The sequence below is a fragment of the Phocoena sinus genome, chromosome 21 (assembly GCF_008692025.1).
Source record: "Phocoena sinus isolate mPhoSin1 chromosome 21, mPhoSin1.pri, whole genome shotgun sequence".
Classification (NCBI taxonomy): Eukaryota; Metazoa; Chordata; class Mammalia; order Artiodactyla; family Phocoenidae; genus Phocoena; species Phocoena sinus.
This window is the reverse complement of record NC_045783.1, coordinates 34634100-34653854: the sequence shown is the minus strand read 5'-3', so window position 1 is coordinate 34653854 and position 19755 is coordinate 34634100. Positions and strand designations below refer to the sequence as shown.

Sequence of the window (19755 nt, the reverse complement as noted above, 5' to 3'; positions counted from 1 at the left end):
GGCACAGGACAGCCCCCGGCAGGGAGTGATCTAGCCTGAAACGCTATAGGGCCACAGCCAGGGAACCCTGGTCTACACACACAGAAAACCGTTCTCCAAAAACTAAAGATGTGGTGTTCTTAATCCAAGAAGAAATCGTACCCACAAATCACATTTTATTAGTTGTCCAATGCCACCTTCCATTCATGTCCTGGGTTTTAATTAAATTTTATGGACTACCAGTACAAATCAATACAAAGCATTTTTTTTTTTTTAACACACCAACAGCTTGAATGTTCCTGAAGCTTTTAAACAATGAGTTGACTGTGGGCAAACAGAAGGCAAGGACCCAGAGAGATAATTAGCTCATGCATCTGGTGCTGGCTAATAATTTTCACATGAATGTAGAAACCACTCAATGTTAACTGCGTTTATTTTGTTTTTAAATAGTTGGAAACTATAATAAAAGGCAATTTTCAGAAGCATCTTGGTTGACTGGGTAGAACAGCTTAATTTAAAAAATAATTAGTTACTGCCCCTTGGCTGGGGTGGGTGAACACACAGCACAGTCCTCCGTCCCGCTGGATGCCGGCAGATGGAGTGACCTTTCACAGAAGACATTTTCCTGCGTTTCTTCTCGTGGAAGCCAGAAGCCAGGAACAGCACCCTGCTTGGAAAAGAGAATGTTTGGTTCACACAGTCAGCTTTGGTTTATTTAAACAGGTAAGAAAGTGGTCCCCAGTTCCCCTGAGGAGAAAATGTGTCTTCTGACTTCTATCACCAGTCTGAATGTTTCCTTTTCTGTTAAGGTAAAAAGTACATTTTCCTTTCCCTCTAGTGTTCAGTTGCTCCTCTCCGGAAATACTCTTCAGATAAAGTATCCGTGTGTCTCGTTCGGTCAGCAGTCCCAGGCCACGCCTTCCCCACGGTGACCGTCTGCCGTCCAGTGCCCTCAGGGCACTGCCACGTCCTCGGATGTGGGTGACAATCCGATGCTCTGAACTGAAAGTTCTCACGATGCAGCTAAAGGTATCTTCTCAAAAAAATGTAGCTACTTATGCTCTCTTAGTAAGGCTTGCGAACTGGTAATTAAATAAGCAGAATATAACTCATAAGCCAAAAAAGTGCATTTTAAATAAAATTAACAGATTGTTAAAACTACAACCAAAAATATGGATGAGCAGGTTATGTTTGGTTAATCTTGGGCAGAGATGATACAATAGCTATGGGTTCTTTTTCGTTTTTAGTCCATTTGGTTTTGCTTGATATAGTCACAAAGATCACGATGAGCGTATCTTTGAATTTCACACGGTCTCTCCTCACCGGCCTCCCGACATTTCAGCATCCCAGACACTACAGCCCCGCTGATAATCACTCAGATGGGGAGGGATGTGCTGGCCTTCCATTCTAATGAACTTTTTACAAAACTGGTCTTTGTTCATGAATATTTCAGTAAGCATAGAAAACAAACAGCTCTTGCTTTGCTGTAAACACACCATTAGGCTCACAATCTCACCATCAGGCCGCCTTTGTCAGACACCGGACGGGTGCGTTTGGGCTGTTTTTGCAAGCCAGGTTGAGGGGTTTCAGCTCCTGTTGCAGAAGCTAAACAGGCAGAGGGAAACAGGAGGCTCTCCCCTCACCTGCTTTACTCATCAAATTCTTTTCATCAGTCAAATTCTTTTCTTGCTCTTCAGGGCAATCTTTTCCTTGTTGCAGCCATCCATTTGGTAATTGCAAAAGGAAAAAACTAAACCGTTTCCCCACATGGGCCCCTGGGAGCTCATGTTTTCTGGCTCCTTGTCTCCCGTTCCTGTTTGCGGAGGTGGGCCTCGATCTCGTGCCTGAAGACCAGCATCCCCAGCTGCCCGTGGGACGCCTCGTTCATGGCCTTGGACTGCATGCACATCTTGTACTGCTCAGGTGTCAGCTCGTCTACGCAGCGCTTCTCATGCCAGAGGTGGAAGAGGCCCCGCACAGGCGTCCGCACCACGATGAGGTTGCTGTGCAGGTACTTGCGGTAAAGGTGCACGTCCTCGCCACCCCAGCCTTTGATGTCCAGGTCGAACCCACCTGTGGGAGAGAGCACACTGCTGAACACACTGCCGGGGGCCCCTGATCCACGCCAGAACAGGACGCTGCGTGGAGAGTAGGAGCATCTCGGGGAGGTCTCCCCGCCCCGCCAAGTGACGAGCATCCACTGGGGTCAGAGGGCTCAGACAGGGGGCCCCAGCAGCGTGGCGGGCCGCAATTATAACAGCTCTGGGGTCAGCGATACCCCAGCCTTCGACCGAGGGCTGCCGCAGCGTCCCAACGTCCCAACCAAAACCTCTGAACGAAACCTCGTGGGATTCTTTGAACGTGGCCTCTTCCTGCAGACCAGGGCCCTGCGGTGTGAAAAATTCACATCCCACTAAAGCACTGTTCCTCCTATCGACTAGAGGGGTCCCCGAAGCTGTGTGTCTCCCACAGGCTGGTGAAAGGAGTCATTTTAGAGGAACTGGCCTCACAGTTCTGAAGTTTGACTCACAGAATCTCGTTTCACATTCTAGTGACTCCTTCACACAGTGAGGAAGGGTCACCTTTGAAAACTGAGACAGCCTCACATCTTCTCTTCACTTCAAGCCACGGCGTCCCACACAGAACCAAGAAGCACTGGCCTTGCTGTCGTCACTGTTCCTTTCTCAGTGAGGAGATTTCTTGGACCTTTTGTGGAGAAGTGACTCAGTGTCTTTGTCGTGCAGCCCCTGATTCCCTGCAGTCCCCAGGCCACGCTGCTCCGATGCAGACCTCCACTGGAGGGGGAAGTGGGGAACCCAGCCTGCACCCCTGGCGGTGAACACGGGTGCCGTGTGGCCCCCAGACGTGGGACAGGAAGATCCTGAGTCACGGCCTGAATTCGAGTGTTGGTTATCATACCGGCGGCCACTTTCCCTCTCTTAAGTTTAGTTTCTTTACCCTGAAATGCAGCAGGTGCCATAACCAGATGAGGCAGTAGGGTAAGGGGCAGTGCTTGGTTGGCTGTGATGGATTTCTCATCACCGGTATCATTACTACTTATTAAATAGAAGGCGTACAAGTGAGACACCTGCAAATATGCACAGGATGGCAAAGAGCAACGGGGGTCCAGATGTGACCCAGAGGCTCTGAGCAGGAGCCCCCTTCCCGCCTGCTACCCCCATGGTTGTGACAGTTATGCTCTATCGTTAGGAAAATCCAGTGTGTTATAACTCCAAAACTGATAAACGTACATCATCTCAAAATCACCGTTGCTTGTACACCGTTGAGTGAGGAAACAAGAGTTTCTCAAAATGGAAATTTCCTTCAGAACATTTAAAAAATATGTCACTTTTGGAAATTAGATTTGCACATAATCATTTAGGACGACTTCTTAAAGAAATCAAGGAGCACCCGCGGTGAGTTGCTGGGAACCTGAGCAAACCCACCACTCAGAGACCCATGTCCCCCACGTCCTGCTGCTTCTAACAGGACTTGACTTCAAGACGTTTGGGTTTTTTTAATCTTTCTAACTTGGTGGTCTCTTCAAGGGTCCTGTAGTCCCTGATGTCCACCACACTTCTGAGCAAAAGAAACTGGCCTCCTCAGACCGACTCACTGACCCTACAGAGAGAAGCCCTAAGCCTTGGGCAGGAGGGGATGGGGCCAGGAGAGAGCAAGACAGGGGGCTGAGGGGCCCCAGGGGGACGCAGGGGTGGAAATCTCCACTTGAGGGTGGGCCTCTAGCTCCACCCAGCTCAGGGTCCACCTGAGCCTCTGGGCCCAAGGTCAAGGCTTGGGCCTGTTCACTCATCCCTGGTCATGTACAATCCACAGATCTATTGCCTCCAGAGGCACCTGAGTAGGTGCTGCCATGGGGAGGGGGTGTGCTATTTCCCAGGGGACAGGAGACCCTCGGTGCTGAGCCTGACTATGCCCCCCGATGGCTGTGAGGTCCATCTGCCTCTGAGAGACTCGGTCCCTCATCTGCAACCAGAAGGCCTTTCCTCTCTGTGTTCTGGGAGCCGTGAGTGTGAGTGTGTGTGTGTGTGTGTGTGTGTGTGTGTGTTTGAGCGTGCTTGTGCATGTACGTGTGTGTACGTGTGCATGCGTCCATGCATCTGTGTACATGTATGTGTGCCTGTGTGCCTGTTGACAGTGACTGCACACTCCGGACTTGAAGTGACATCTGGAATTTTCACAGGTTCAGCAGAGAGAAACCGGAATCCTGCTGTGTGATTTTCCCCAGTCCTCCGTGCTGCCCTTCTTTCTGGTGGATTCCCTCTCCGTGGAGGACGTTCTGTGCGGAGGACACATGAGCCCGGCCCGGCTGGAGGGAGGCCCTGGACAACTTGCTTCGAAGCCGCCTTTATGCAACAGCCTGACTTTGCCCTCATTTCTGTCCTGCCCCAGGGACACTGAGAGATGCTGAAGGAGAAGACAGGGTCCCCACTGCCCCGAGCACCCTCAGCCCAGCGCCCACATCCGTGGCCGGAGAACGTCCTCCTTAGGGACCAGGGCCCCGGGCTCACCTATGTTGATGAAGTCAGACCGGTACTGGCACGTCATCCCGAACCCGAAGTCTCTCCAGAACCCAGTTTCCTTCTTTATGACCTGCAGGGAGGGCACCATCACTTGAGGGAGGAGGACAGAGTGAACATGGATGGGGGTGTCACACATGAGGGGTGCGTCGCTGACACACAGCCACTCCCTGGTTGGGGACGTGGACAACAGTCAGGACACAGCAAGCCACCCGTCCCCAAGGGGCTCTGTGATTTTGGGCACCTGTGGCCGGAATGTTTCCAGGGCAGAGGCTTGAACACACACACACACACACACACACACACACACACACACACACACTCTCTCTCTCCCTCACAGAGCAGTGGGGTCCGGGGTGGGGAGCCAGTTTGGGGTGGCGCTATGGAAAAGCCACCTACACATCTGGCCTGACACCTGCATGGGCAAGAAGGAGGCCTGGGGCCCACAGGCCAGGTGGGCGGCCAGCAAAGGGCTCAGGAAGCTGAGAGAAGGAGAGAGAACCACCTAGAATTCAGGGGCCCTGGCCCGGGGCACGAACCGGACTCCCTCAGGGACTGAAAAGAAAACCCAAGGCTGCGCTGCTGGCCCTGGACAAGGGCACTGAGAGGCCAGGTCCTGAGGACACGCTCTGTCCATTCATCCGCGGTCCGTTTTAACATCAGCTGCTCCCCATGCACGTGCCGGGCCTCCAGGCAGGGACCGGCTATGAAAAGCCGGGCCTGGCCCTGCCCCATGTCTCACTCTGCAAGTACGTTCCTAACGTATTTGCTGGAGCAGCAAGACTAATTTTAAAATGGTTTTTGTCGTTTACGTAGTTTTGGCTGCACTAATCCTGGGAGTGGGTTTGCGACTCTAATGGCTGTTTTTCCGGATTTGTCCTAGTCGCTCGCGTAGGTGTTAGGAGGAAAGGAGGCCCCACAGCAGGGTCCCTGTGCTGCCTGTTGCCCCTAACTGGAGAGAGCTCATCCCGCCGGGGCAAGACCTCTGGCCGGCATGTCTGCCTCAGGCAGGCCTCTCAGTCCCTCTGTTTCTGTTCCTTTAATGAGGAGATTGAGCCAAGTCGCCCCAAGGGCTCTCCCAGCCTGACACCCAAATACTCACCCCCTCGCTGCCCTCCACCTTCCCGAGGGCTCACTCCACCTGTACCACAGGCTAAACTACACTTGACAAATGGCCTGCAGAAGCGGCAATGGACTTAACATTTCCTGTACTCTGCAACCTATGAAACCGTCTTATTTCACTACAACCTACACATGGATGTCACTTACACTATGGTTAGCACAAATCAAGACCAAGGAGAAGAAGGGCCGGGAGAGGCCTGTCTCTCCCCCTCGACTCCAGAACAAAGGCCTGCTGTACGGTAGCTCCCCAGCCATAAGTGTCATTAGTATCAACTGGAAAGATTTCACAGAGCAGGAAAGTCGTGAAATTTTTCCACTGAGTCATTTTTTAGAAATGGTTTCTGTTCCATCCCAGTCATGGCAGGTACACTGTCTCTGCCACAGCTAATGGCTCACTGTCCTTTCTGGTGGCCGGGACACAGACATGGCCTCGGTAAAAATGCAGTCAAAGAGGGCTCCCCTGGTGGCACAGCAGTTAAAGAGTCTGCCTGGCCGATGCAGGGGACATGGGTTCGTGCCCTGGTCCGGGAAGATCCCACATGCCTCAGAGCAACTAAGCCCATGAGCCACAGCTACTGAGCCTGTGCTCTAGAGCCTGCGAGCCACAACTACTGAGCCCACATGCCACAACTACTGAAGCCTTCACGTCTAGAGCCCGTGCTCTTCAACAAGAGAAGCACCACGATGAGAAGCCCCTGCACCGCAACAAAGAGTAGCCCTCACTCGCTGCAACTAGAGAAAGCCCGTGAGCAGCAACGAAGACCCAACACAGCCAAAAATAAATAAATAAAATAAATTTATATATAAAAAAAATGCAGTCAAAGAGCCGTGCAGCATTCGAACTTCAAATATTTGGCAGTGGTCTACCTTGCATTTAAGAGAGAAAGCTCCACACAGGGAAAACAGTGGGCCAGCGCTTAGGGAGAAACCCTAGAGGGACTGCAGAGGTAGCCTCCCAGGACCCACTGAGTGGACACAGTGCCCGGCAAGGTATGACCCTCACCTGGGGACAGTGTGACAGAGGCAAACTGACTTGTGAGCGGGGAATGAGCTACACACTTACTAACGGGGGCTTTAAAGTCGGCAGGCCATGAAAAGCCAGTATCTGAACAGCGCGTCGAAGTTCAGCCCTTGGTGGGAAGAGATCCAGTGGTGCCATCGGCAGGTACCGTGCGGGCAAGACGGGCATGCGTGCCAAGTCCACGGCCCTCAGGTGGGCTGGGCGCTAACTGAAGCAGTGCCCTCAACAGCCCGTGAAGTCTCGAGCGTGCGGCAGGCCGCAGCACAGCCCCTTTCCGAGCCCTCGGTGGGTTAACTGCAGCACAGCCCCTTTCCGAGCCCTCCCCCAGGTGATCAGAATAAAATCCACAGGAACATCCGGCTGCAGCGGTCCCACGTGACCTGCCCGTCTGCCCTGTCCATCCCCTGTCCCCTCGAATGTGCCAGCTCACAGGTCTCCAAGGCTGGACACCCGCAGTCTGCCCGGCTGGGGTCACCCTTTCCTGCTCACCACTGGGCTCTGCTCAGAGCAGTCACCCTGACCCCCCGCCAGTGTCACGTCACATCAGCTGGTTTATTTTCTCTGTAATGTGAGGGCTCTCTGAAACCTTCCTGTCGAGGGGCTGTTTCTGCCTGCTGTCCTCACCCACCACCGCTGGTGAACGTAAGCTCAGGGCCTTGGTCTCGTTCAGGCTGGATGTGCAGGTCCAATCCAGCACCCAGCAGGCACTCAGTCACTCCTTCTCCAAGGAACAAGTGAGGAACAACCGGCCAGTGGAAACAGAAACGGCTGGGGTAGGGAATTCTCAGCAGCGAGGGGCTCAGCCCAGGCCTCAGAGTCCACTGAGGAAGCTCTCAGAACCTTGGGCTCTGGACCCACAGGCAGAAACGCTTTCCCCTTCCTGGGCTCTAAGCAGACGGCTCGACTTCTTAGAACCTCTGCCCCAAGCTTCTACACGGAGCTACACATGCGTGTGACGTCTACTACCGTGAAGGAGATGGAGATGATACTCTAAGAGGACCATCCCCCTGCCCTGGATCTCACTCCTCTGCTTCCAGGGCTGTGTCCTCAAGACCATGCCCCCTTCCGACCCCCAGCACCCTCTGCACCTGGATCCCAGCAGGCTCTGCCCGGCATGACACACCACAACCGGACAACTGGACAGTGGTCAGGCCCGCCCTCCCTCGGGAAGCCCACAGACACGCGCTCTGGGGGAGGTCATGTGACGGGAGTGACAACTTCCTATCAGGACCAAAACACAAAGTACAAATCAGCGCCTCTCCCCACAGATGTGGGAAGGCTCCTCCCTGAGGCCCCACAGGTTCAGCCACACCTGTGGGGCTCCACGTGGCTGACTTGGCAAATGCCGGGGAAGCAATCTGGGCCGGAAAATAAAATCAGTTACAAATTCTCAGGCAGAGTATTTCCTCTAAACCGGAGAGAGTCTCCCAGGAACCGAGGCTGCGTTTGGCCCGCCTCACGTCACCGGAAACCCCATGGGCCCCAGGTTTACAGGCCTTGTGCCTGATGTGAGGCTCTGCCGTTGTTGCCTTGAAGTCTTAGTAAATCCTGAGTACTGGGCCTGTGAATTCACCGTGCACCAGGCTGTGCAGTCACGCAGTGAGCGGCAGACAGCCTGGGCTGCAGGGGTCCCGAGGCCGGGCTGCCACCCCCCATACACCCCGTGTGGGCTGGGCCCTGAGGCTCAGGGGTCACATGCACAGGATCCCAGGGGCTGCATGTGGTGTGCACGGGCCTCGGGCTGGGAGGCAGCATGACCTGCCCATGATCACTCAGCCAGTCGAGGCCGAGCCCAGACCAACACCAGGCTGGCCATGACCGTGTCCATTTCTTGACAAATAAGGTGTTTCTCAAGCCACAGCTTTCAAAGAATTGGTCTAAGAATGGACTCAATTGCCACCTCCTCCAGGATTTGTACTAACCCACACTTTTCTACAAGTCTCCTTTCATCGGCATCTGCATGAAAAAGTGAAGTGTTGGGACTTCCCTGGTGGCACAGTGGTTCAGGATCCGCCTGCCAATGCAGGGGACACGGGTTTGAGCCCTGGTCTGGGAAGATCTCACATGCTGCAGAGCAACTGAGCCCATGTGCCACAACTACTGAGCCTGCACTCTAGAGCCCACAAGCCACAACTACTGAAGCTCGCACACCTAGAGCCTGTGCTCTGCAACAAGAGAAGCCACAGCAATGAGAAGACTGCGCATGGCAACAAAGCGCAGCCCCCGCTCGCCGCAGCTAGAGAAAGCCCACATGCAGCCACAAAGACCCAACACAGCCAAAAATAAGTTAAAAAAAAAAAAAATGAAGTGTCTTCTGAAGGGCATCGTGCTGGACCAGGACTCTGCCCAGGGAGCCTGCAACCCAAAGTCAGACCCTCTGCCCCCTGGAAGCACGTGGATGTGGAGAACGTGCCCCTGCCCCCAGCTGCCGCAGTCTGGTCCCATCACTTGAGTTCCCGACCTGCCACCCAGCACTGAGGGCGTCTGAGCAAGTGACACATGCCTCTGGGCTTCAACGTTCTCACCCGTGACATGAGCGTAGCACTCCTTTTCACCTTACTGACTGTTACACGGCAACGTGGGCAGAATGCCGGCTGCCCAAAGGCCACGGACATGGCATCTGTTAATGTGACTTCTGTTCTCAGCGAATGTCTGCTTCCTGAACAAACAGAAACAGACTAAAAGGATGGACCAGGCCCAGTCAGCACTTTTTAGAAATTTAAATTGAAATGCAGGTCAGTGGTGAAGTACTCTTTGGACTAAAGGAGAGAGAAGGGTGTAATGAGAGAGAGGTGAGGACAGGGTCCGCGGACCAGGCGTACGCTGACCAGTCGTCAGACAGTGCCGGGCAGGACCACGTGGCAGAGGGAGCGGCCAGGCACTGTGGGCATCAGCGCCGGAGAGGAGATGGCCCTCGGTGGAGGGCAGCTCAGGAGACACGGGGTGGGGTGCTCAGGCTGGCGTCAAGCCCAGGTGCTGGGCTTGGGTTTGCAGACATTTCCTCGGTGATCAGTACGAGAGTCAGATTGTGGAGGGCAGTTCATCCCCCAAAGAATCAGGATTCAGGGCTGTGCTGGCACAGCCTGGACCAGCCCAACACCTGGGCAAGGAAGTCTCTTCCCAGCCCTGTCCAGAGACGTCACAGGGGGAGCCTGCACCAGGCCCTGCAGGAGGACTGACTCCCTGAAGATAGACAGCCAACGCTGGGAGCCAGCTCCTTCCCCCTTCGGAGAGTGGGCTTTAAACACTTCTGAGCACACCACGGACTTTATGCCTTCAAAGGTTTTTTTTTAGTGGAATTAATCTGTGTTTTGGAAACGCATCTCTGGCCGAGGGTGAAGGAGAGACTGGAGTGTGAGGGAGAGATGGATCTAGATGGCCCCTGCAGTGGCCTCAGCAGGAACTGACAAGGCTCAAACCAAGAGAGGGGATGTCTAAAGTTAGCAGTTACATAAATGAGGGTTATTCCTTTCTCGGAAGGCTGTTTCTACATTAAAGCATCAGCAAGTTTCACCTCAGGTTTAAAACTCTACAAATTAATATTAGTATGAAATCCCATGATTTCACTTACTACTGATTACTAACGGTCTGTACTCAAATGTAAAGAAAGAAGTAACCTGAACCAAAAACAAATCCCCGTAAATTTGGTTTCTCGCCTCTACCTGCAGGCAAACGTTATCAACTGTCAGTGGCAACAGCCAGAAGTAATAAGTGGTACACTGACTACCAAGGTTGTATTTTCAGGGCTGCTAGCCAAGGCTCCCATTTGCACATGGCAGTCATCTGTCACAGCCGCATTCCGGACCTGGGCTTTCCCGTCACCTTGACACTGATGTACTCCAGTGAAGGCTCTCAAGAATTTATTAATATATATGTGTCGTATCTTTCAAGACTGAGCCAAAAGGAACCCCTGGCAGGAAGTCTCTCCTAATTTACCCACCTCCAATCACTACCTGTTATTTTATACCTTCTCTGCACCCACATGTTTTCTCTCCACCATATTAACTTCAGGAGTTTGAGGCTCTCCTCTGGTCATTTCCTTTCTATTTCCGCTCTCACCTAGATCTTAAGCAAATCTGTCTCTGCCACACTCGATAAGGGAATTCTGGTCTTGGCCTGAGCTCTAGCTGGTTGTGTGACCCTGGGCGAGTCTAGGAGAAAGAAGTGAGTGAGTGAAATGACCTGGGGCATCACTGCCACGCACAGGAAACTGCTCCAGTCCCTGACTGCTCCACGCACACCTCAACTAGCTCTCTATGGGCAGTAAGTGCTCCAGAAAGGGCTCATCCAGTAAGAACATAATGGATGCTTTTCTTTTTTGACAGAGACCCCTTTGTCTTAGAGACAATTGCTCTTTCTAGGATAAATAGCCATAAATACTGACTCCTAAAATACCAGACCCGTGTGCTCTATGGAAGGTCTCAGCTGTATTCGGAGGTGACTGGTAAAGGCTGCAGGATAACTCAGAGGCCTCGGAGCTGTGGACACAGCAATCTGAGTTCTGTTTCTGACTTGACCACTAATTCTGAGGACCTGAGAAGCTGGCTGGACCATGCCAGACCTTGAGCTTCCCTGCAGGAATGGCAATAAAAGGATAAAACTTTTAAATTGTGAAATGAAATGAATTCCTTGAAAGCAAATAAGGTCTTGATTTGAAGTTGAAACATTAATCCTATTCAATGTCAAATGTAAAGCAGTACTTTATTGAAAATCAAAGGAACTTTTATTCTGATTGGTTGAAAGAAAATAAATCCTGCATCCCATTCCCCCCCTCAAGCCCTATTAGAAGCTTAGAACTCTATGGAAAGGAAACATGAAGTTTTTCTGGCTCAACAGGAGTGATATCACCTCTAAGTAGGAGTGAAAAACTCTTACTGTGTTTATGTATAAAGCACATGCATACACACAGTATGTACAGACACACAACGAATGTGTGGTATTACAATTTCGCTGGGGGAAGAGAGAACGGTGTTATTACTGTGCTGTGCGCCTCACGCCGCAAGTGAAGCCACGCTAAGACATGGTGAGAAATGAACCTGGTGCAGCCTAGAGGAACCCAGGCTGGAAAAGATCATTACATCAGCTGCCAGAGGTTAACTGGAAGGGGACCCAGGATGGGGTGGGAGAGAACAGGTTTTCCTACTTCTGGAAGCTTCAACACAGAATCAGTCTTCCCAAAGAATTCCACAGAACACATTTTCAATGAAAATCAGTTTACTTTCCTACTGCAGGGAAGTATGGAAGACTGAGTCCCATCACCTCCTCATGGTCAGACAGCGGCTTCCTTTCTCCACCCTGAGAGGTAAAGAAACACGGCTTTGCCACCTCAACAGGAGAGACAGCCGCTTGAGGCAATTCCTACCACCGCCCCCCAGGCTCAGCCTGAGCTGGCAACAGCTTCAGATAAGCCCCACTGGCGTCTCTACAGAAGATCACAGCCCAGCTTGGCGATGAAAACAGTGGGACATTTTGCCTCGGAGGGGCACACCTTCCAGCGGCACAGGGACCTTCTGTTGGCTTCACCCGGTCCTCCTATTGCCTGCAGTCTCTGCTGAAGGGACCAGCGAAGACATCTCAGCTTCCAGAGAGCCTGGGTGCTGTGTGGGTCCCCTACCCATCACCTGTGCGGCTGGGATCTTAGCACAGAAGTCCCTCCCATATTCCTGTGAAAGCCACCTTGCTGGTGACACTTCTGATGCTAATGTGGGAATGGTGACGGAGAGCAGGGATCTAGCCCCTGCCCCACTGTGTGCCTGGTGGCGGGGGGGGGGGGGGGCCCGTCAGCCACCTCTTCCTGACTTCCGTTTTCCACCTGTCCGATGAGAACCTAAATCTCACCTTTCTTACCTCATAGGATTGTAATAATAAAGGGGCAATGTGCTGCAACCATAATGCAATAATACTGGTTTCCAAAACTGTAGAAGAAAACTATGAAATTACCTTTCTGTAAGGTACTGTTCCTATTTATTTTCCACTTTTAAATACTGCAAGCCTTTTAATCAACGAGGCGCTGGGAACAAAGGCCAGAACACCTGTCACACTTACAAATTACTCTGGGAAGCAATCCACAGGTTTCCACTCACCTCCACTCATGGTCAGGTGCCCCTGGTGACGAAAGACATGAAACAGAGCCCCACCACGGCCCCTCGGGGGAGCACTCACCAGCTGCTTTTCTAAGGGAGGGATCGAGTCATGATGGCCGTATATTATGCCAGGATTGTACTGACTGAAAAGGACCGGATAAAATACCTTCTTCCCTGCAAACCAGAAAACAAACATATGCGCTAAGCGACAGATAAAGCTGTTAGGTTTGTTCATTTATATGCGACCGTCAGAAACAGCCTAGGGATCTGCGTCCACTGTCCCTTTTGCCTCCACTGGTCTCTGACACAGACCTTAGCAGTACTGCGGCAGATAGACCAGATGGACACACACGGATTCCTGACTTCCCAGCACAAGGGTAATGTTCCAAGCTCTGACAGCCAGTGGACCTGGCACTGGGCACAAGTAGTGGGAGTGGGTGTGAAAGAGGGCCCCAGTGCCCCCGTCCTGCCAGACCTTAACCCTTTAACTGCTGGCTCGTGGGGCAGTCAGCCAGGGTGACCTCAGGCAGCAGGAAAAGACTTTGGGAGCCCTGGGTAGCTGCTCTTTACCAATTTTCACAGAAGAATTTCAGTATCTGAACAACAGACATGGCCATTCCAGTGGTTATCAGCTGAGTATCGGCCTTGCTGCCGAGTCAAAGCTATGAGAACAATTTTCATACTGTGGGTTCTTTCTGTCTGGAGCCCCTCCTACCCTGGTAAACGCCCATAGCCACTCCTTCCCTTCGGTTTCAGTAGTGTCTCCCAGGCCCAATCCTCCCCCACCACACCTGCTCCCGGGTCATCCCCTAAAGCTGACCTCCTAGGGGAGAATGGAAAAGGGGCTGTACACATGAACTTGGGACCAAGAGTCCCAGAGCTATGGTGGATGACAGGCCCACAGCACGACACCAAAGGAGGAATCAAAGCAGACGGCATCCTTGTCTTTGTCAGCGGGGTAAATAAGGCAGATCCAGGAGCGGGTCGTTGGGGCAAGCTAAGAGGATGCTCGGGAGGGGAGCCCCACCTGGCTGCGTGTTCAGCCTGCAGGTGTTGAGGAGCTCGGAGGTGAAGTAGATGTCCACGTCGCAGAAGAAGAGCAGCACGTTACGCCCCGTCCAGGAGCGGGCGCCCACGTCCAGCCCCTTTCCCCGGGAGAACTCCCCATTCAGCTGGATGAAGGTGAAGTTCCTGAAGTTGGCGGCTCTGAAAGGTGAGACCACACACAGTCACTCAGGTGCCCGGGCTTGCTGCCGGTGGAATCCCCTGGAAAACACACAACCGAGGCCCACGACATCTCACCACGTGTCTTCTGTGACCCGAGGGCACTGGGATTAAGGGTACCAAGGACACTCGAGAAGTTTTAGCACCAATTTATTTTTTCTTTTTCTAGCAGTTTCCCCATATTGAAAACTACTGTCACGGCTAATGTGTGCTCCTCATGAGGGGGAGAACGTGAGCCAGTAAAGACCAGGTGACAGAACCCGGAACAATCCCAATGCCTCTGGAGCCAATGAAACCAGTGGCCAAGGAAATAAAGCCACACTGCAATGGCCCCACTGAGCAGCTTCTCATCGGGATTCCCTCCAGGAACCCGGCAGCGTGGTCCAGGTGTATGTCTATCCCCAGACACGCTTACACCTGGATCCCTTTCCCACCCGAAGGTAAAACAGCCGAGCACAGTAAGGAAATGACACTTGGATTCAGAAGATGAGGACGTTTGGGACCTGGCTCCCCTGTGGATTAACGCTGTGATCTAGCCAAGCCCATTAATCTCCTGGAGCCTCGGCTGCCTCATCTGCAAAACAGAAATAACGACACCTTCCTTAACTGCTCTCAGAGTGATCAGCGTGGTAAGTGACGCTAAGAGTATAACGCGCACCAGGTGAGCATCAGCCAGTCTGTTGCCAGCACAGGCCTGAGGTAATGGAGTCCAGGTGCTTCTTCACCTGGCTGCTCTCTCCCAGAACCTTCTGAGATGCGGCACGTCTTGAGCAAAAATTCCAGGAATTCATCTCGTACCTAGTGCGACAGGGACTGTCTTCTCCCAGAGGCCCACGCTGGGTCCTACTGGACTCCCAATTCCACTTGTACAGGCCTGGCATCTGGCCAGCCCCTCTCCCGTGACACACCCTTCCTGTCCTGATGGCTTCCTCGCCCCCAGCTCAGAGCCCTCCCCCCACCCAGCCTATCCCATCCCCCGATTCTCTCTAATCCTGATGCCTCAAAAGAGGTTCAAAACCCATCTCCATTGTTTAAAGTCTGTAACTATCTCAGGTAAAGGTCACCACAAATACAGTCATAAACTTTTCAAATGTATCTGGTAATTTAATCAGTGAAACTAGTTCTGCTACCCCTTCCTTGACTTGTCACCTCCTTTCAGACCTGGCAATGAGCTTGGGTTTTTTATCCTGGGAAACTGGGCCCAAGCTTGTCTGAGTCTGAGGCCAAACATGCTTTTCAGATTAAGGCACAAGGCCTGGTGCCTGGAGGAGAACTGCATTGTAAGCCAGGAGCCCAGGTCCAGGGCCTGGAGCTGCCCAGCCCCACTGGGTACCCAATGGATGCTGGTGATTAAACGTGTCCACAGACGAATGACTGCAATCCAGCACTGCCTCTCATTATTTGGGGCAGTCACTTCACTTCTCTGGCCTCAGTTTCCTTGCTGCAAAGCCTCATGGTACAGACCTCAGGCCCTTTACATGCTAAGGTTCTACTGTTGGATGATTCAGCCCAGCACTGCTCTACCCGGTTCTACTCTTTCAGAACTCCGTTTTGACTCTTCTCTCTGGGTAGGCGGGCCACAGTTCCTATTTTCTGAGTCGCCTGGGGGTTATGCCCCAGCCTTCCCTGGTAGGGACAGCGCTGCCCCCTTCTCTGCAAAGAAGACATCCAGGTGGAGTTAGACCTTTGTAGCACCTCTGCATCCCCTGGAGGTTTCTACAGCCCACTGCCCCCTGCCCTACTTGATCAGTTCTCAGGAAAGTTCTACCCTTGGGAGATGCCTGGGTTTTCACCTGTTCATCTAAGCTAGCCTCACAGAACTTGTCCACTGTCCAGTGGGCCGGCTTTCTCTCACAGCTGTAGCAGGTCTCTTTTCTCAACTGTCTCACAGTTCATACTCTGTGAGACCACAGGGACTAATTTCCAGGGCAGGGAGGGCTTACATGCCCAAGCACCAAATCCTTGTTCACGTGTATCTGACTCATGACTCAGGTGGCTCCTCCCAGGTTTCCCAGGGTCTATCATTAGAGATTGCAAATAGAAAAATGCTTCACATTTGAACAATGGCAAGAAACTTTCGCCAAGAGTAGGGGAAGGCAGGTCCTTAATTCACTGTGTTAAAGACAACAGGATTTTTGTCCCAAACAGCTTACAGTCCATTTGTGTTGACATATCAAATATTTACACACAAATAGTATATTTGCTATTTACTGTGTAGAATATCAAACATTTACACAAAGTGGAGTCATGTTTAATACTTAAATAAGAATACAGGCAGCATTAGAAGCTGAACTAACAGCATCGAAGGCATGACCAGCCAGGGGGCTGAGTGAGTAGTCGGGAGGCAGCAGAGGGCTACAGGTCCAGGGAGAGTGGTGACTGGGGGAACACACGTACCCCACACAGAGCTTAGTCTCGTTTGTTCTGTCCCCCAGTTCCCCAAGCCCTGGTCTGAACTCTGCTGATGGACTGCTCTTCTCTGCCCTGCTGCAGTGGGTGGAGGTGGGAGAAAGGGAGGGGAGGAGAGGGGGAGGGGAGGGGAGGGGAGGGGAGGAAGAGGGGGAAAGGGGGAGGGGAGGGGAGGGGAGGGGAGGAAGAGGGGGAAAGGGGCGGGGGAGGGGTGGGGGAGGGGAGGGGAGGGCAGGGAAGGGAGCTTGCCTGTTGGTCACCGTCCCTGGGAAAGGGGGCTGGGACAGCTCACTGTCCTAGTGCTTGAGATGACCTTGATGTAGAATTTATTTTAAAGTCTTAGAACATCAGCCTCCATGCTTCAGTGTGTGGTCTGTAGAGGAAGAGATCTTGGGGAACGGGTGCCAGGTCCATGGCCGGATGCACACGCAATCTGCCTCCTCTCTCTTCGTCCAACCTCCCAACGAGGATGAGACAAGCCATGTTACACCCACGGCACCACCCGACCTGAGTGTGCACTTTAAACCCACTCTCCAGCGCGTCCACAGGCCGGACGCAAAGCCCCAGGACACAGTTCCCGCCACTTGCAGTCCACACAGCAGCCCCTCTGCCCCAGGGGCCCCGGCCGTCTCTGCTTCCCACGCCCCACAGAACCTTGGCTTCCCATCCACCCTGATCAACACCGGCCGGCAGGGGACATGAGGGACCTGGACAAGACTGCACACCGAGGCAGGGTGGGGATGGAGTCCCTGCTGGCCCGGGAAGCCCCATTGGCTGGTCCTGGGCACTGGAGAGGCGCAGGGTAACTCTGTCACCATCTGTGGTTCCCAGTGGGGCGGCCAGGTCTCTGTGCTCAGTTACACGTCTGTCTGTAGGTGGATATCGGTGCCGCCCTCTTCCTGATCACTCAGCCCAGCACCCCCTATAATTAACCAGGACCCCTCCTTCTCCTCTCTTGCCATCAGCAAGGACCTCTGATAATTGACACGTGATCTCTGCTGAAAAAGAGGGCTGAGCTGGAGACGCCAGAAACCAAATCAGAACAACTTTCCTCCCCTCTTCTCCAGAATGGCGAGATGAACACACCGCGAAGCATCTGGGCTGGGAGTAGGACGCCCCCTCCCATCTCGGACTCATCAGCACCAGCTCCGGAGCACAGGGTGCACGGGATGAAGGGACACCAGCTTCTGCAGGATAACCGGGCCCCCGACCTTCCCGCAGAGGGACTTGCTCGCTGGGCCCGAGCGTCCTGCCCAGCAGCACGTGGACAGCATACTAAGAGGCTGTGCAGAAGCAAGGACACATTTCAACACAGAACACTGACTGGCCCGTGGGGTCGTGGGTTTGGGAATATGCATGACACGACCACAGGGCCACAACCCCAGATGCAGGCCGCAGAGCTACACGGGCAGGGGCCCTGTTTAGTTCTCTGTTCATCCCCATCCCCTCCGCAGCGACCAGCCGGAAGATGGGCACCAAGAGCGTGGACACACTGGGGCCTCCTGTGTCAGCTCAGTGGTCTCTCCCTGGAATCCACCTCCTCCCCTGACTCCAGTGAAGATCCCACCCAACCCTCACAGCCCATATCGAGTGTCACTGCCTTTCACCCTCTTGTGGACCAAGGTGGCCTCTCTGGGCCCCCAGGCATTTGGGCCAGTCCCGCCTCTGTTCTCCTGGGCCCAGTGCATTCTTGTGCCCTGTGCACTGGACCACCTGGTCTGTCCTCTAAACCCTGGAGGACAGGGACTGCCTTATTTTCTTATCTCTATCTTCAGAGATTATCAGCACTGTGCGGTAAGTGGCGCCCACGGGGACACAGTGCAGCTCAATAAACACTGAGTGAATCAAGAGACGAGTCAATGGAAAACACAGAGTGCATCTCAGACCTGTCACTGTGGGAGATGCTGCCCCAAGACGCCACCTCATCCCCTCAGGTGGGCACCGGAGAGGCCCTCACACATCCTAAGCCCGCCTCCCCCATCAGAAAGAGACTCCAACCAACACGTTCCCAAGGACAGGCACAAACCAAGCTTTTAAGAAGATGACAAATATGTAAGTAACAGAAAAAAAGAGAGCTGAAGAAAATGAAATGCAATTTGGTTTGAAATATTTAATTTAGCCATACAAAGAAATGTAATATTTAGCGGCATGTCTAGAGTAATGGCCTCATGAGGAATGGGCTTTTTCACAGTAGAATGTGGGCATTACACTCTCTACTATGTAATTTCCTGTTATGAATCAGAGTCTGCAGTTCCAAATGGCCCCAGGATTACTTATAATTATTTCTTCTCTTTTCTTCTTGAATTGTATTATCAACTGATGAAACTCTTGAGTCTCTCATTCAATTCCTTTCCTTTATATCATAAGTCTGATGCATTGGGTCTCCTCCAGGTTATATGTAGTCATGCTGACAGGTTAAAATGACCTGAGGCAGCCACTGTTTCAACCAGAGATTTCATTTCTCTAATTGACATGCATTTCCCAGAACTGCTGGTTTAACAATGATAAAAGATCTTGCTGTCCAACATGATTTACTCTAATACAAATTTCTTCCCACCCCTGCAAGGAAATTCTCTTAATGTGACACTTCCCACAAGAACCCTTCATAAAAAAGAAGAAAAAACCTTAAAAATTTTACATAGAAATATTATATTTGATGTAGAACTTAAAAATTTAAATCTAACAGCCCTGAATATTGACATTTCTTATGAGTTCTATTTACTAAAGGGATCTGAATGCGGTAAGTAATTTAAGGCTAAACATATTCTCAGCCAGTTGTTCATAGTAGGCATTTTAAACAATTTAGAATTTTCTAGTTTCTGAGCTTATATACAATCCTGCTTATACAATTGTTTTAGCCAGTTTCTTTTGAAAATATAAATAAAATTGACAAACCTTTAGCTCATTATCTAGAAAAATAAGAGAGATGACTCAAAATATAAAATTATAAACAAAAGAGACATTACAACTGATACCACAGAAATCCCAAATATTATAAGAGACAACTATGAAAAATTACATGCTGACAAGTTAGATAACTTAGTAAAAATGGATAAATTCCTAGAAACACACAACACTCAAGACTGAATCATGAAGTAATAGAAAATCTGAACAGACAAATTATGAACAAGGAGATTAAACCTCCCAACAAATAAAAGCCCAGGGTTAGATAGCTTTACAGATGAATTCTACCAAACATTTAAAGAAGTAATTCCAATCCTTCTCAAATTCTTCCAAAATATTGAAGAGGAAGGAACACTTCCAAACTCATTTTATGAGGCTAGCATTACCCTGATACCAAAGTCAAACAAAAACACAACAAGAAAAGAAAATTACAGGCCAATATCCCTGAACATAATGCAAAATCTTCAACAGAATA

The 19755-nt window shown here is 51.7% G+C and overlaps 1 protein-coding gene across 7 annotated transcripts in view; it reads right to left on the bottom strand.

Moving 5' to 3' along the window:
- Positions 1–394: 394 nt before the first annotated feature.
- CSGALNACT1 (chondroitin sulfate N-acetylgalactosaminyltransferase 1) overlaps positions 395–19755 on the bottom strand; it is a 322544-nt gene continuing 303183 nt past the window's right edge. For all 7 annotated transcript variants that reach the window (XM_032618631.1, XM_032618633.1, XM_032618627.1 and 4 more), the window contains 4 exons: positions 13771–13949; positions 12823–12917; positions 4509–4590; positions 395–2052 (listed from right to left, as the gene is read on the bottom strand). In XM_032618631.1, coding sequence (XP_032474522.1) covers positions 1763–2052; positions 4509–4590; positions 12823–12917; positions 13771–13949 — 646 coding nt within the window. In that variant the 3' untranslated portion in view covers positions 395–1762. The remainder of the gene's footprint in view (positions 2053–4508; positions 4591–12822; positions 12918–13770; positions 13950–19755) is intronic.